The 14,673-nt window shown below is 32.8% G+C and overlaps 2 protein-coding genes across 9 annotated transcripts; one reads left to right on the top strand and one right to left on the bottom strand.

Moving 5' to 3' along the window:
• The first annotated feature begins 7,081 nt into the window (after positions 1–7,081).
• Positions 7,082–8,158, top strand: LOC107929606 (L-type lectin-domain containing receptor kinase VIII.1). Its single transcript, XM_016861091.2, has one exon. The coding sequence runs from the start codon at positions 7,082–7,084 to the stop codon at positions 8,156–8,158; it is 1,077 nt and encodes a 358-aa protein (XP_016716580.1).
• Positions 8,159–9,640: 1,482 nt separating this feature from the next.
• LOC107929481 (immediate early response 3-interacting protein 1) lies at positions 9,641–11,552 on the bottom strand. Of its 8 annotated transcripts, none has more exons than XR_005907355.1 (3): positions 11,396–11,551; positions 10,196–11,072; positions 9,641–10,054 (listed from the first exon to the last, which is right to left on the bottom strand). XR_005907355.1 is itself a non-coding variant. In XM_016860917.2 (3 exons), the coding sequence occupies exons 1-3, from the start codon at positions 11,447–11,449 to the stop codon at positions 9,917–9,919; spliced, it is 240 nt and encodes a 79-aa protein (XP_016716406.1). In that variant the 5' UTR covers positions 11,450–11,552; the 3' UTR covers positions 9,641–9,916. The 8 variants fall into 8 exon arrangements, 4 of the variants coding, with proteins under 4 accessions (XP_016716406.1, XP_016716404.1, XP_016716405.1 ...); XR_001692835.2 differs by having other exon boundaries at positions 9,641–10,011; XR_005907354.1 differs by having other exon boundaries at positions 10,199–11,072.
• Between the last annotated feature and the right edge of the window lie 3,121 nt (positions 11,553–14,673).

The following is a 14,673-nucleotide window of genomic DNA, read 5'->3' as shown; positions in this document are numbered from 1 at the left end:
TAAAACCTAGTGCCGCCCCTAACCTCTGCCACCAGCTGCCATGGCAGCACCACCACCTGCTACCGTTCCATCCCCTGCAAACAGAGAAAAAGAAGCACGCAACAGAGAACCAAAACCCACACGCAATAATAAAGGAACAAGCAGAAACGACAAAAAAAATAGGAGTAAACAAGTCTTGTGAATCGGTTATAAAAACCCGAAATTTACCTTTGTATTTTTTTTAGCCACAAACAAAAGGCAGAAACTATTAATCTAAAAGAGATTTTAAGGTGATTTTTGGTTTTTACAATAGTTTCTTTCATCTAGTTCTTGGTTTTGATTTCTTTGTTTTTTTTTATTGTGTTTTAGTTCTTTTTTCTTTTTCATGTACGAAAATAAACGAAAAGGTAAAGAGAAAGGTAACCTCACCTTGATCTTCCCACAGACTCATCGCTGGAGATCTCTTCTCCAATCGCCGAAGTCGAACCGGGGAGAGGGGGACCTTTCTTTCGATTTCTTTGGGGTTGAGAAGGCATGGCCTTCGAATGTGCCTCAAAACGAGGCTAAGAAGCCCATCTCCGCGCTTCGTCGGCCACCGGGTAGGGTGGTGGTACGGCGGGCGGTGGAGAACATGATCGACGGAGAGAAATAGGGGAGGGAGAGAAAGCAAACAGCTTTCTGTTCTTTTTAAAATTGGGGGTTGGAAATGAAATTAGAAAAGAATGGTTTTTTTGTTGTTTAAATGAGGATGATGAAAGGGCGCCGTTTGGTGGAGTGGGGGGTGTGCATTCTCCCTAAATGGGTAATTTTTGAGATTGGTCCTTCTCCTTTGCAACTTCATTCGATCAGGCCCCAGTTTCTGTTTTCTTTTGTTTTTTTAATTTAGCTCTTAGATTTCACTTGGTTTACATTCGGGTCCTTTGAAACACTGCACATAGGGGCTGGGAATATTTTCCAAATCAGTCCCTCGTTCTTTATGCGTATTTCACTTCGGTCCTTAGTGGCCCCTTTTCTTTTTCTTTTTATTTACAATTTGCACCTTAAATCTTAATTAAATTTCAGCTTAGTCCTAATCTATTTAATTTGTTCATTTATTTATTATTTCAATTTTTTTAGGAGCTATTTTACTGTTAGTTATTTTAAGTTTGTTTATCTTAAGTTATTTATATTAGACCATTTTATTATTAATTATTGTAATCTTTTTTACGCCTTATGTATTATAAATTGTTATTGGTTTTAAATATTTTACATATATTATTTGTTTTAACCCCTATACATATTACTTATTTTGAAATATTTTATACGTTATTTGTTTTAAACTATTATATATGTATTTTCTATTTTGAGTTTCTTTTCATACTTTATTTAGTTACACTATTCTAATCGTTTAAAATCCATCTTTTTTTAATTTCCCATATATTATTTATTTTAATATATTCTAAATTTTCATGTGTAATATTTAATTTAAACTGTTTTATATGTTATTTACTTTAAATTTTTATATATTATTTATTTTAAATTTCTTTTTACATATTATTATTTTGAGCCTCTTAATATTTATTTTAAATTTCTTTATATATTATCCTAAACTTGTCTTTACGTATATTTATTTAAAATTGTCTTATACAACTTATTTTAAACTCTCTTATTTGTTTAATATTGTTTTATTATTGTTCATTTTAGTTTTTTTTGACATAGTATTTATTATATATATATATATATATATATTACTTATTTTAATATTATATATATATCATCTATTTTAAATTGATTTGTATATTGTCGATTTTAAATCTCTTTTTTTCACATTATTTTAATCCCATTTATTGTCATTTTAAAATGGTTTTACATCTTATTCATTTTTATTTGCTTTATACTTTTTAAATTATTATTAAATTTATTTGTCTTTAATTGTTGAGGTTAACATTTAAATAATGTACCTTGTGTGATTACTGCCATTGTGTGAATTTTGATTCGTTTATTTTGAAATTTTACATTACTGTTATTCATTTGTATAATGTTGTTACCATTTATATTTGTCTCATATTCATTACTATATTTTCATATTATCACCTCGTGAATCAAGCTTCGTTGCATTTATCCAATAAATCGCTTTATTTTAACCTAAACAAATAACATACGTTGTTTAAATGTCGTATTCGCTACTATTTAAAAACAAAAATTTCAAAATAAGGCAATATTTCGCGTTTTGGAACATCAAAGAATTGTGCCCTAACTTACGGAGTTTTGGTTCTCTCGTTGATTTTAAATAGCTAAATATCCTTTTGAGTTTAAAATACATGGAATTCCAATTGGAATTAAAGACAAACCTGCGCTCGGGAATTCATGGTAACGTGTCCTAACTTACGGGATGTGATACTTCGATATCTCGAGACGAGAAAATCTTTAATGATCGTTTTGAGCTAATTCAAGTGTTTTTTTTCCTTAAAAATCAACGCTAATAAAAAAAGATCGTATTTTAAATTCGTTCTCGATCTTCAATTTTCGACATTAAGACACTAACTAATCAATTCGATACCAATTTTTGGGCGTGTCGAGAGTGCTAACCCTTCCTCGCGCGTAACCGACTCCCAAACTTGTTCTTTTGAATTTCGTAGACCAAAATGCCGTTTTAATAAACTAAAATTTTTTATCTAAACCAAAGGTGATCCGATCACACCAAATAAAGATCGGTGGCGACTCTCATTTTAATTATCATTTTCAAATCAAAGTCGATTCTTGCGTTTTCAAAAAAATAGTTTCGACAAAACATGTAGCGAGGTTTTAAAAAACAAGAGCAAACTAGGCATATATCTGAATTTGTAAGCCCTGGTCGTAATCGTTCACACTTAATCAACAGTCGGCCTTTCAAAACCAACCAAATAAGCTGTCGTACTCTCTGAGGACCCCGAATTTTCCAAACATTCTTCCACTTCTTGTCCTTTGGTTCCCAAGTTCCGGCCGTGATTCTGTCATAAGCTAAAGCCGCCGAGCAAATGCCATTCGCCTTGTCACGCCATAAGCAGATATCCGGGTTGGAACCCGCAGGAGGAGGAGAAGCAGACGCTATATTGATCATCGTTTGGTGATCGATGTAAGGCACAATCCGACCCCACTCCCAATCACCATTGCAATTCACATAATCACTCACATAACTAGAACAGCAATCCCCTCCTGGAATCGCAAACTTATGCGTTGACGGTCCCATACCCGGTATCCAACTGTCTTCCCAAAACTTTACTGTTCGACCATCTCCAACCGCCCAATGCATGCTTTCTCGTAAAACATCCCAAAACTTGCACAAAGATCTCCAAAGGAACAGCAGGGTCTAGCGATAGACATAAGACATCCCCCATCGAGTTTATACTTGCTTCTTAAACCCGCAGAGCATCAATCTTAGTAATAAGAGGGAAGCCAAGTTTTAGGAGAAAAGCTTTATTCTGATCCGCTAGTTTCCGTAAGCTGAGACCACCATTACTTAACTGTTGACAGCATGAATCCCAACTTCCAAGTAACACCTTGCATGTTCCTCTAGTAGAACCCCAAATGAAACTCCAAACTAACTTCTCAATGGCATTACACACCACAATCGGGATCATAGTAGTTTACATAAAATAATTCGGAATGGCCATTAATACCGATTTAGCTAAAGTAATTCTACCTGTCAAAGAAAATGTCTTAGCCTCCCAACCGGAAAGCTTGCTTCGAACCCTATCAACAAGAAATTGAAAAGTAGCATTTTTCACCTTCTGATGAAAAAGCGACATCCCTAAATAAATATCAAGGTCCTCTACCAGCTGGAACCCCAATTAATTAGAGACAAGGGAAGCAACTGATTCAATCGTATTAGCTGAAAAGAAAATCTTCGATTTCCTTGCATTCATTTTATGACCAGAAGGTGACGAAATTGGTTCAATATAGAGTGCTCAAAATCTTAGCCTGTTCCAACGAAGCCTCGTAGAACACAGAACAAGTGAGAAAGCAAAGGACCACCTCTAGATAGCCGAATAGGTTTCCAAATCTCATTATATAAATCGATTCATAATTAATGCTTTGTCAACGAAAAGATTTTGAGACAAAAGATCACCTTGTCTAATTCCCTCGATGGAACAAAATTTTCTGTTAAAGCCCCCATTCAATAATAGTTGCATAGAGGAAGATGAAATACGGTGCATTATAACACATACCAGATTACTTGGCAACTTCGTATAGACCAAAGAGTCTTGCATAAAATCCCAACCAACTTTATCATAAGCTTTTCAAGGTGGATTTTAATAATAACCCATCATGTATTTCCTTTATGAATGTGAAAAGAACGGATTACTTCCTACATAATTAAAATATTATTTGTATATCCACTTGATTTTGCCAAATCAATTGAGGCATTACTTTCTTAATCCTATTCACGACAACTTCATTAAAATCTTATAGATAACTGAACAAAAGCTAATTAAACGAAATTGAGAAATTTCTTCCAGATGAGCTATCTTTGAGATAATCACCAAAAGAGTTCTATTAAAAAAGGATGGATGCCCCCCTCCCCCACAAAGATTGCTTTCACTCATCTAATTCGGTTAATCGGTCGGTGGTCGAATTTAATTTGGTAAGAAGTTATCGTTTAATTCGTTCGAAATTTGGTAATTAACCGAATTAATCAATTCTTAAAAATCCACATCAATCAAAAATAAAGTATTTAGATTAACTAATGATATTATAAAAGTTGAGATGCCAAATTATGTCAAAATTAAAGTATATAGATTAAATCTCAAATTTAAATAAAATATAAGGATCAAAACTAAAATTTACTCATTCTTATATAATCTCAAAACAGTAGAGAGATTAAAACTAAAATTTACCCATTATATTATCAAAAAAGTAGGTGGATGGGTGTTATTTAAGGAAGGCCTTAAGATATATATATATATATGACAATCAAGTTTTTTTTTTTAATTTTTTATCCTGGAAAGATAATTGTATTGATATGGAACTCAACTTGCAATTGGTCTACGTAGTTTTGAAACCGTTATTAAGTAAATTAAACTAACTAAATGGTTAGAAGGAGTAATAAGGGAGTTGACACTTTTTTTACACCAAATTAAAAAATAGTAAACAAAATCAAACACATAAGAATTATTTACGTAGTTCGGTTTTTCTATGTTTATAGAACTTAGCTCAATGAGAAATATCCACTCTCTTCAATAATTACAAGTGATTTTAACCTATCACATACCTAATAACAATTCTCCTCACTTTTGAACTTTGAATATCAGTATTTTCACCACTAAGTTCACCCTTGTAAACTTAGCAAATAAAAATACAACACCAAAGGTTTTACTTTCAATTTGCACTCTAAGCAAAGTTCCTCACTTAAACAGTATAAGTGCTTAAATTCTCAGTACAATAACCTACTTTAAATAAATTTTGTTCAGTATTCTTACATAGAAGATCTATCACAATCTCATTAAAACAGTAATAAGATAAAATTGATTACATCATAATAATAGCAAGTAATACTAATATAGACTCTTAACAGCTAAACAATTAGAGTCTCAATCCAATCCAAATGTCTACGATCCAAAAGATTGACTTAAGTGATTTAGTTCAATCCAATCTTTACAAAATGTTTCCCTAAGTAGGATGATCTTCATTTATGGGCTAGATATCAACCTAATACTCAAAAGAGTCCATTTATATTGTTCAATACATTGCTAATCCTTTAAATATGAATCTAGTGGACACTTCCCTAACACTCACTGTCTAATTTCATATTTATCCAACTATAATAATAATAAAAAAACCAAAATAAGAGTTCAAATATAATGACTCCCAATCAAATAAAACTCCCCAACATCAACAAGTTCCAACTTTCCTCCTCAAATTTCTTCTCCCCTTTTTGTTTAAGAGAATTGCCAATCAATCCTCATCATCTTGAGTAATAAAAATTCTCTCTTGGTGATACCATCAACACATTCCTCCTTAATTGTAGCATCAACGCACTCCCTGCAATAAGATGTTTTAACAAGGAGTGCAATGAATGTTAACTCATCAACAATTCTATATAGGAAATATTAACTCAGTAAAATAATATGATTTTTTTACCATAAAATCTTGAAGGAGTAAAAATATCTTCATGTTAATTTTCAAAAAAATATTACATCAATTGTAATTTCAAATTACATTCGTTCCAATTTTAAATTATACTTAAATCATTAAATTTTCAGACATTTCCTTGATCAACTTGAACTATTCTGATCATATCATAAAAAACTTAGTGCCTATTTTTAGTATAGGAGATTTGGCAATTGGCATCCCAAAAAAAATATATTGGGTAAACTACATTTAATGTCACTAAATTATTAGTAAGTTTACATTTTGGTCACTCAACTTCAAAAAATTATAGAATGATCATTGAACTATTCAAAAGTTTTCATTTAAGTAACTAGGTTGTTAAGCTTTTTTTTTTTTAAAAAGTTTGGTTAGCAAGCTCTAAGCAATGATTCGACGATCGGTACAGTAAATTAGTACTCATCAACGAGTAAAAGAATATACCTTAGATCCAAATTGATTTGACAATCAACGTTAGAGATAAAAAAATAGAATTGTTTAGATTTTAGTTCTCAAATCCATAGCTTTCAATGTTGTTTCATAAAAAAAAACTGTAGAAGAGAAAGAAAATGAGAGCTTTCAATTGATATTATGTATATCTAATGTGAACAGACAAGATCATAAAACAACGATTTTAACAATTCGATTAATTAAATTAATAAAAACTTTTAAATAGTTTAATATTTTATAAATTTTTGAAATATTTAGTTTTTGGAGAAATATTTTTCTCACGCATTTCAATAAATAATAAATTCTTTAATATTAATGTAGAAAAACCGAAGAAACTACAGATTATTGTTTTTTTTATAATAATTTTATTTTGATAAAGAAACAAAAAGAAAATTGCTAATCACAGTCCCCATCACCCAAAAATGGAATCTTTGCCAACTGCTAAACACGAAAGTTGAAATTGAGCCCCTTTTGATTAGGAAGCCCCTTGTATATCACCCTTAATATCACCCTTCCTTCCTCGAAAACCTCCAAAACTAGTACAACAATGGCTCCGATTTCCAGTCACAGCTATATTCCCTCTTTCAATCTCCAAATCTTCATCTTCCTGTTCCTTACAGCAAAACCCCTTTCCTCTTTTGCCCATTCAGCCCTTGGCAACAACCCCAGCTTTGATCCCCACATTTCCCTCTTTGGTGATGCAAGGGTTGAAGATGGAAGCTCCTACGTGCAGCTCACGCGTCCTCACGCGCCTAGTTCCGGGCTTCTATTGCTGGACAAGCCATTGAAGCTCACAATGGAAAACAATGTGGGTCAACCGGTGTCGTTTTCAACTGAGTTTTCCTTTTCTATAGCTCCTGGTAATTGTGATGGATTAGCTTTTGTGCTTATTCCTAATGGTTTCCACGCAAGATTTCAGGGCCAAGGGTCTTTTGGTCTTTCTGGTGAAAATATATTCCTTGGTATTGAATTTGATACAAAGAAAGATGATGATAAAGCTGGAAACTTTAATCCAAATCATGTAAGCATTGATATTCATGGTGTTGAATCTGTTAAACTTAGCAATTTGTCATCTCTGAATTTAGTGTTGAACAGTGGGAATGTGTTGAAATCTTGGGTTGATTATGATTCGAGTTCCAAACTTTTACAAGTTAGATTAAGCAAATTAGATGAAAATAGGCCTTTGAATCCAATTCTAGCATACCATATTGATTTGGTAGAAATGTGGGGCAATCATGATGTTTTTGTTGGTATAATATCAACTAGTGATGAATCTTCACAAATTAGTAGCAATGTTAATGTTCATTCATGGAGATTCAGGGTAAAGTTTGTTCCAAGTTGGATGCATTCATTGCCTGCTGATCCAAGAAGTTATATGGATAACAAGGATAGTAAGGAAACTAGGGAAGAAAAGGGGAGGTTTTGTGCTTTGCCAATTCTAGCTAGGTTGATTTTCGCTACTGGATGTGGTGCCTTGTTCGCGTTCATGATGCTGTTTATGTGGGCGATTTTCGTTAGTAGGCACACGGTATTCCCCGTCAAGTATCAACCCAGTCATGAAGATTTCAGGTATGAGAAAGTCAATGTGGTGGTGGAGAAGGAAGACCAATGCAATAAGGTTTAGCAATGGAGTCTTATAAAGGTTATGATTTGAATTTCGTGTTGTTGTTGTTCTTTGTTGTTTACTAATGTAGCTGTTCGACAAAACTTTGTACGCCATCTTCGTGCATTGCTGTGTGTAGTTTGTAATGCAATGTAGTCATGTTTTTTGATGTAAGCATATGCTGAACATTAGTGTGATTTATATTCTTTGAAATGCAAGATCTGTTGCTTAGACCCCAAGTTGAATCTTTTATATGCTTCAAGAAATGTCTTGTGTTTTAGCTTTTAATCCATTCAATAGGCCATTGGCTATGTTCTTTAGACTCACTAATAACACAGTGATCTTTGTTATTTGTACAAGAAAGTTCAATGTCTCATTTTGACGTACATGAACCAGTTTTTAAGAGTAGAAATGGATATAATTTTTAACAAAATGACTAATTTGCTCTTTGATCAAATGTATAAGGACTAATTTGTCCAATTTTTTTAGTAGAGGGGACAAAATGCAATCTAACTCCTAGTACAAGAGTTTCCATGGTACTTTTACCTTTCAACTCTAGAGTTAGGGTCTAGAGTTGTCTCCATAACCTATCTCTTGTTCTTTCTCGTCTCCGATCTTTTCGGGGTTGTGGTAATGATTAAATGAATGATGGTTCTCTTTCTAATCCTCATAGGAAACCTCATCAACCGTATAACTTGATATTGGTATCTTTTCTCCAATCTTCTTAGAGTTGCAGTTACGATTAAAGGGAGGATAGTTTCTTGTTCTAATTCGAATCCACTGTATAGTTCATCTTTGGTGTAGGAACATTGATCCTATTAAACTGGAATTTGATTCCAAGGAATATTGATCCTATTAGATTGGAATTTGATTCCAAGACCAAATGATTAATATATATTATATGTTTAATGTTTTCTTTTTCCTTTTCCTTTTCACTTCCTTCACATGCACCCTTAGCATTTTCTTTTGCTTGCTTCTTTGGATAACAAGCGAATCTATTTGTTCCCTTTATACTTTTTCCTAATCTTTTTCACTGTCCTTGTATTGTTAACTACACTCAATGATTTGACAATTAGTACAGGAGATTAGTACCCATCTACGAGTGATAAAACATGTCTTAGATCCCAATTGTTATAACGGCTAGTGTCGGAGATTAAAGAAGAAAATTGTTTAAATTTTAGTTCACAGATTCATGACATTTGAAGTTGTTTCGTGAACAAAATTAAATTATAAGAAAAGAGAATGAGAGTTTTCAATTGGTGTAATTAGTGCGAATGAAGAAGGCCATATAACAACAAATTTTAACAGCCTAATGACTTAAATAAAAACTTTCCAATAGTCTAATAATAAAAACATAAACTTACTAATAGTTCGGTGACCTTGAGAATAATTTACCCTTTCCATAATGCCATTGTTTATTGATACAGGCTGAATTAATCTAAATGAACACCAAGTTTGAAGGAATGTTCCTTAAAAAAAATTATAGTTGTGTGTACATATTCATTCATTTAAATTAAATGAATTTATTTGAGAATATTAAATGTACATGTTCATCAACATATAATCAAACAAGTTACCGGTGCCAGCTGACCAAAAACTTTTGTTAGGCTTAACAAAAGAACAGATACATGAAGTGATGCCAAATAATAGCAAATTTCAGCCATAATAAAACTGTGTACTTCAAAATGACAGTGCAGAAGCTGTCTCAAATGATACAAATGCTCAAGCCATACATTTCCCAGTTCAATATGATCCCATCACGAAACCTAAAATTCGATTTTAAGAACTTATCCGCTGATTTTTTTGAACTGAACGCTCCAATCTTTCACAACCTCTTGCAAGTTGCGGATCTTCCGGGTTCAAGTTCATGAATTCTGCAAATTATGAACAGATAAGGAAATCACATTCTAGGAATACCTGCAAACAGTATAGCAAAATGAGCATCTCCTGTATTCTTTAACGAGTGAAAAAATTATGGCAAGCTTCTAAAGTACCCGAAACAAATAATTCGAAAACAAAACAAACGAATGCAAAATAACAAAAAAGTACAACTCTTACGACCTGCCAAAAAGCCGTTTTCTCTCTTTGACAGGTAGCCGATTCGATCCACCAGTCTTGTTTACGTAATTTTATATGTTTCAATAAAAGGAATTGATCCAGTTCTGCATTTCCTACTCTGTCCTATTCAACATTTGCATCAATGCAACACAATAGCAACTTGCAGTATTAAATGAACTGCTCTAACTTCAAATCCATGCCAAATTGTTCAAATCACAAACCAAAACCAACTAAAACAGAATGCCTAATACCCGCCCTGTTTAATAGACCGTGTGTAGAGAGTCAAAACTGCAAAATAACAACCACAGAATAATGTTGCCAGTCCCCCAACAACCGAAGGTACTGTCCTGGGAGAGGATTTTGTCTCCCGTGCTCTGTCGAGAGCCAGCATGCCATGAGCAGCTGCCCTGAGAACCTGGTTCACAGAGCTGGGAGCACTTCGACTATACGTGGGCATACAGTCGCCCACTAAGAGGCTTGAGCGGCTAGCCCTTGGTGGAGTTTGAACCTGACTTATGGCATATAGGTCACTTATAGGGGTATATGGTACTACTTGAGCTAGCTACCGCTATTTAAATCCCTATCACGTAATAGTAAGTCATAAACAAGAACATCTGACCTTGAAAGAGCAATGCAATCATCAACCAGAAATCAACATTACAACAATGCAGATAGCATTGAGTAGAATAAGAGGAAGTCTCATGTATTGGGTAGCATAAATAAGACCAATAAGCTGGCCTTTAAATGATTTGGTCTGCCCTGTAGAAAATTCCGAGAAACTCCAACCTCTGGGTGCAAGGAATCGATCCTCGTTTAATATTGCCATTGCATTTGCAAGCAGCAAAAACCCTTCCAGTATTGACCATAACCCCATTTTCTGCATTACAAAAGCACAAATAAAAACGTTAATGGCAGATATAAGCAAAAACCCATTACAGTGCAACCCTAACATCAATAAAAACAGATCAATGGAATTCGAATTTAGACTTAATATTAAAAACCCAAAGTTTTTAAAGCAAAAAAGATTCAAAATTATCATGCATTAATCATTAAAAGGGGAAAAAAGCATCCAAAATAAACAAAGAATCAGAAAAAAAAATTAGAAACATTATTAGACAACAAAAAGGCACAAAGAAAACAAAAAACAAAGTGAAAATAAGGAAAAAGAAAATCAAAAGAGAAAATGTAATTAATGTTTACCAGCAGAAAGTGATTATTTGTTAATGAAGATCGAGCGAGAGAGCCCTTTCGCATATACAACTGTAGAAATTTTTCTAAATGGAATGGTCGGTTAGGGTCCAACAGCGGAATGACTTAAAAGAATTTATCTAAAACCCATTTATTTTTAGAGAATTCAATTTCGTCGTTTAAACTTGAATGTGGTATTAATGATTTTTATTTTTCAATTTGATACTTGAATTATCAACTATTTTAATATTTTTTTTGTAACATCGTTATTTCTTGTCTATTACATGGAATCAATCAAACTATGTAATATCTATTACATTCCTTCTTTATTTTATTCTCATTGAATAGTTATGATAATTTTTTCTTTATTCAATTACAACGGACTAAATATACCGTAAGTGTAGGACATGTGTCACTGTGAGATTATGACATGCAAAAGTCATGATGTCATCATTTGAAAATTTTAAAATATATTTTTACAAATTCTAAAAACAAAACTTAAAAAATTTAAGAGAATTGTAAATTCTGTGAAATTATTTTTAAGATATTATAATTTTGTTTTTAACAATGGATGATTGTTTTCTTCAAATCTAACATAATCTAAAATTCTTAAAGGTCAATGCACATATTTAAGGGTATTATATTTAACATCTATGATGATGAAGATCACTCTGATATCAAAGTTGCTTGTCACCTTGTTGAAAAGATGGAGTCTAGAAAAGGGACTGTAATGCTAAAAGATGTCGTTTTAATAATCGACCTTTCAATTAACGAGCAAGCGATAATTGGAGCCAATAACATTGACGCAACATATAAGTGCCATCAATTGTTGGTTGTCGTCCCATCTAAGGATAAGTCAAAGAATGAATTAGATGAAAATAGAGTGAAGTGCACTTGGTTGGAGAGGTTTGAACAACCGACCCCTCTACCACATGTAACTATGAAGGAGATGGATTGATATGTCAGAGCTTAGATGCTTTAGATGATAAAGGGGATGTTGTTGCGAGACAAGTCAAGGAGCAAAGTTTCATTGTATGTATATTCCTTTATTGGAGTATTTTAAGGCAACTGATAGATTCAGTTAGGGTTTTGTAGCTTTAGCATGGATATACAAGGTGTTATACAAGGCAACACAAGAATCAATCGACAAATTAAATGATTGTTGCCTACTTTTTTCAAACACTGGCTTAGATACGAATGTTATGGTTAACAAACATACCTTCGTAACCATGAAAGTTCCCTCTTAATAAAAGGTAAAACTAGAATCGTGCATAATATCTTGAAATGTCTTCAACTATCAATATTTATAATCCTCTATTACATTAAATATTTAAACATATTTAGGAGTCGTTTGGATCATACGTGTTATATAAGGTACTTGACTTGGATGCAATAAGAAATTTGTCGACAAATCAATGAAGAGGTATGTTGATGTTGTTTTATCATTTAATTAAATTTAATGTTTTTGTTAATGAATATAATTGTGTTTGTACATATTTAAAGTTTCAGTGAATGTTGTACTGGACAACTTGATGTTTTCCATCATACCCAAAATAACTTTCCAACAGTATGCGATATTCAAAGCATAGGTGCCCACCCATCTATTTTCACATTGTAGAGTGGCAACACTCTAATCGGGTGAAACAAAAATTTGGGTTTGTTAAATACTCCAATGGGTCCAAAGAACATCAAGCGGATTTATGGAATAGATCTAAGGGGGTAGGATAAACATTGATAGACGAAGCATGCACTGTAGGTTGAGCTCTAGGACCAGAGAGCTCAATAGTGCATATATGGGAATATTATCCAAAATGGTAATTTACAACTCTCTGAGGCATATATGCAATCGTTTATTCAGGTAGGCCATAGGCATTTTTATACGGTAGAGGAGTATCCAGTAGTAACGGAATAATACATACCATCTAGTTGTCAAAAGCACATCAACAAGGTTATGCCCGAGCATCCAAACCTCTCCAGTCAAATCTAGAGTCATCGGTGCAATAATTCAACCTATTTGCTTCTTTAATGTACTATCCCTGCGAGCCCTTATACCATTTTGGAGAGGGACCCAATCATTCCAACACTCCTACGTCACCATTTATGACTTTAATGATGGAAATGACAATCACAAATCTAGAGTTTACATAACTTTTTTATCAAATAAGCTGGAACACACCTTAGCCCCTCTACCCAATGCATCATTATTCTTTGATGAGATAATTGAGTGCACAATTTGATTTCTCCTTACTAGCTCATGATACAAATGATAGGGGGAATGATGATGCACTAATCTAGGGTCCACTATGGTGAAATCCGATACAAAGTCGCCATCCACTGAGTTATAGAACTCACCCATGGCTTTCATGCCATTAATCTTAAAGCTTTTTTTGTTAAGGTTTATGCCTAGATACTATATGTAAATTTCAATATTTTCATATGTAATTATTATTTTTAAAATTTTTAGTCAAGAGTGAAACTAGAACTTTTTATTAAATAGCTTAAAATAAAATTAAATTTTTTAGGGGCCAAAGCATGAATTTGTATTAAAAAACCTTAAACAGAATTCTAAAAGTTTTAAAATAACTAAAAGAACAATTAACTTAACTAAACAAAGTGGAGCCAAGGCTATTGCCTACCGCTCTGGATTCACCCATGTTTCTAGTTGTGTTTACTAAATGACTTAAAAAGAATATCAGATAAAATATTTGATATTCAAATAAGAATGTTACGTACTTTAAAGGTTTAGGGTATTGATGTAATAATAAGAGGTAAAAATACAAATAAAAACTTAACGTACCAATGGTTTGTGCTTGACTACAATATAAACATCACAATGTGTACATCAAGCATAAAAAATTTAAGTATATTGTTCACAATCATAGATGGATCTTACATACTACAGTATATTAGTAACACTACAACCAAATTATGTTTTAGGGTGAAATGGAAGGGTTTGATAGTGGTTGGATATCTTCCACCCGGATGAAGGTGAATGGTAGAAATGAATTAACTTTGATGAAGTAACACTTGAAGGAAATTTTATACAAGTAATAACCTATTATGACTTACCATATATTGTTTTTCTTTATGTTACCAAGACCATAACATCGAGAGGATTCAGCACTGATTAATATACATTGTGCATATCATCTATTGTGAACTTTATTTAGGCTTCAATAACAAAGAAATCAATCAAGCAAAAATGGATGTTCAATTTATAACACCAAATACAAATTCTAGATAAAGCAATAACTCATTTCCCTAAACCTTGTAAAGGATAGATGCAAAGA

Source organism: Gossypium hirsutum, chromosome A13 (assembly GCF_007990345.1).
Source record: "Gossypium hirsutum isolate 1008001.06 chromosome A13, Gossypium_hirsutum_v2.1, whole genome shotgun sequence".
NCBI classification, from domain to species: domain Eukaryota; kingdom Viridiplantae; phylum Streptophyta; class Magnoliopsida; order Malvales; family Malvaceae; genus Gossypium; species Gossypium hirsutum.
Note: the sequence above shows the minus strand (reverse complement) of the source record. Positions and strands in the feature narration are given on the sequence as shown.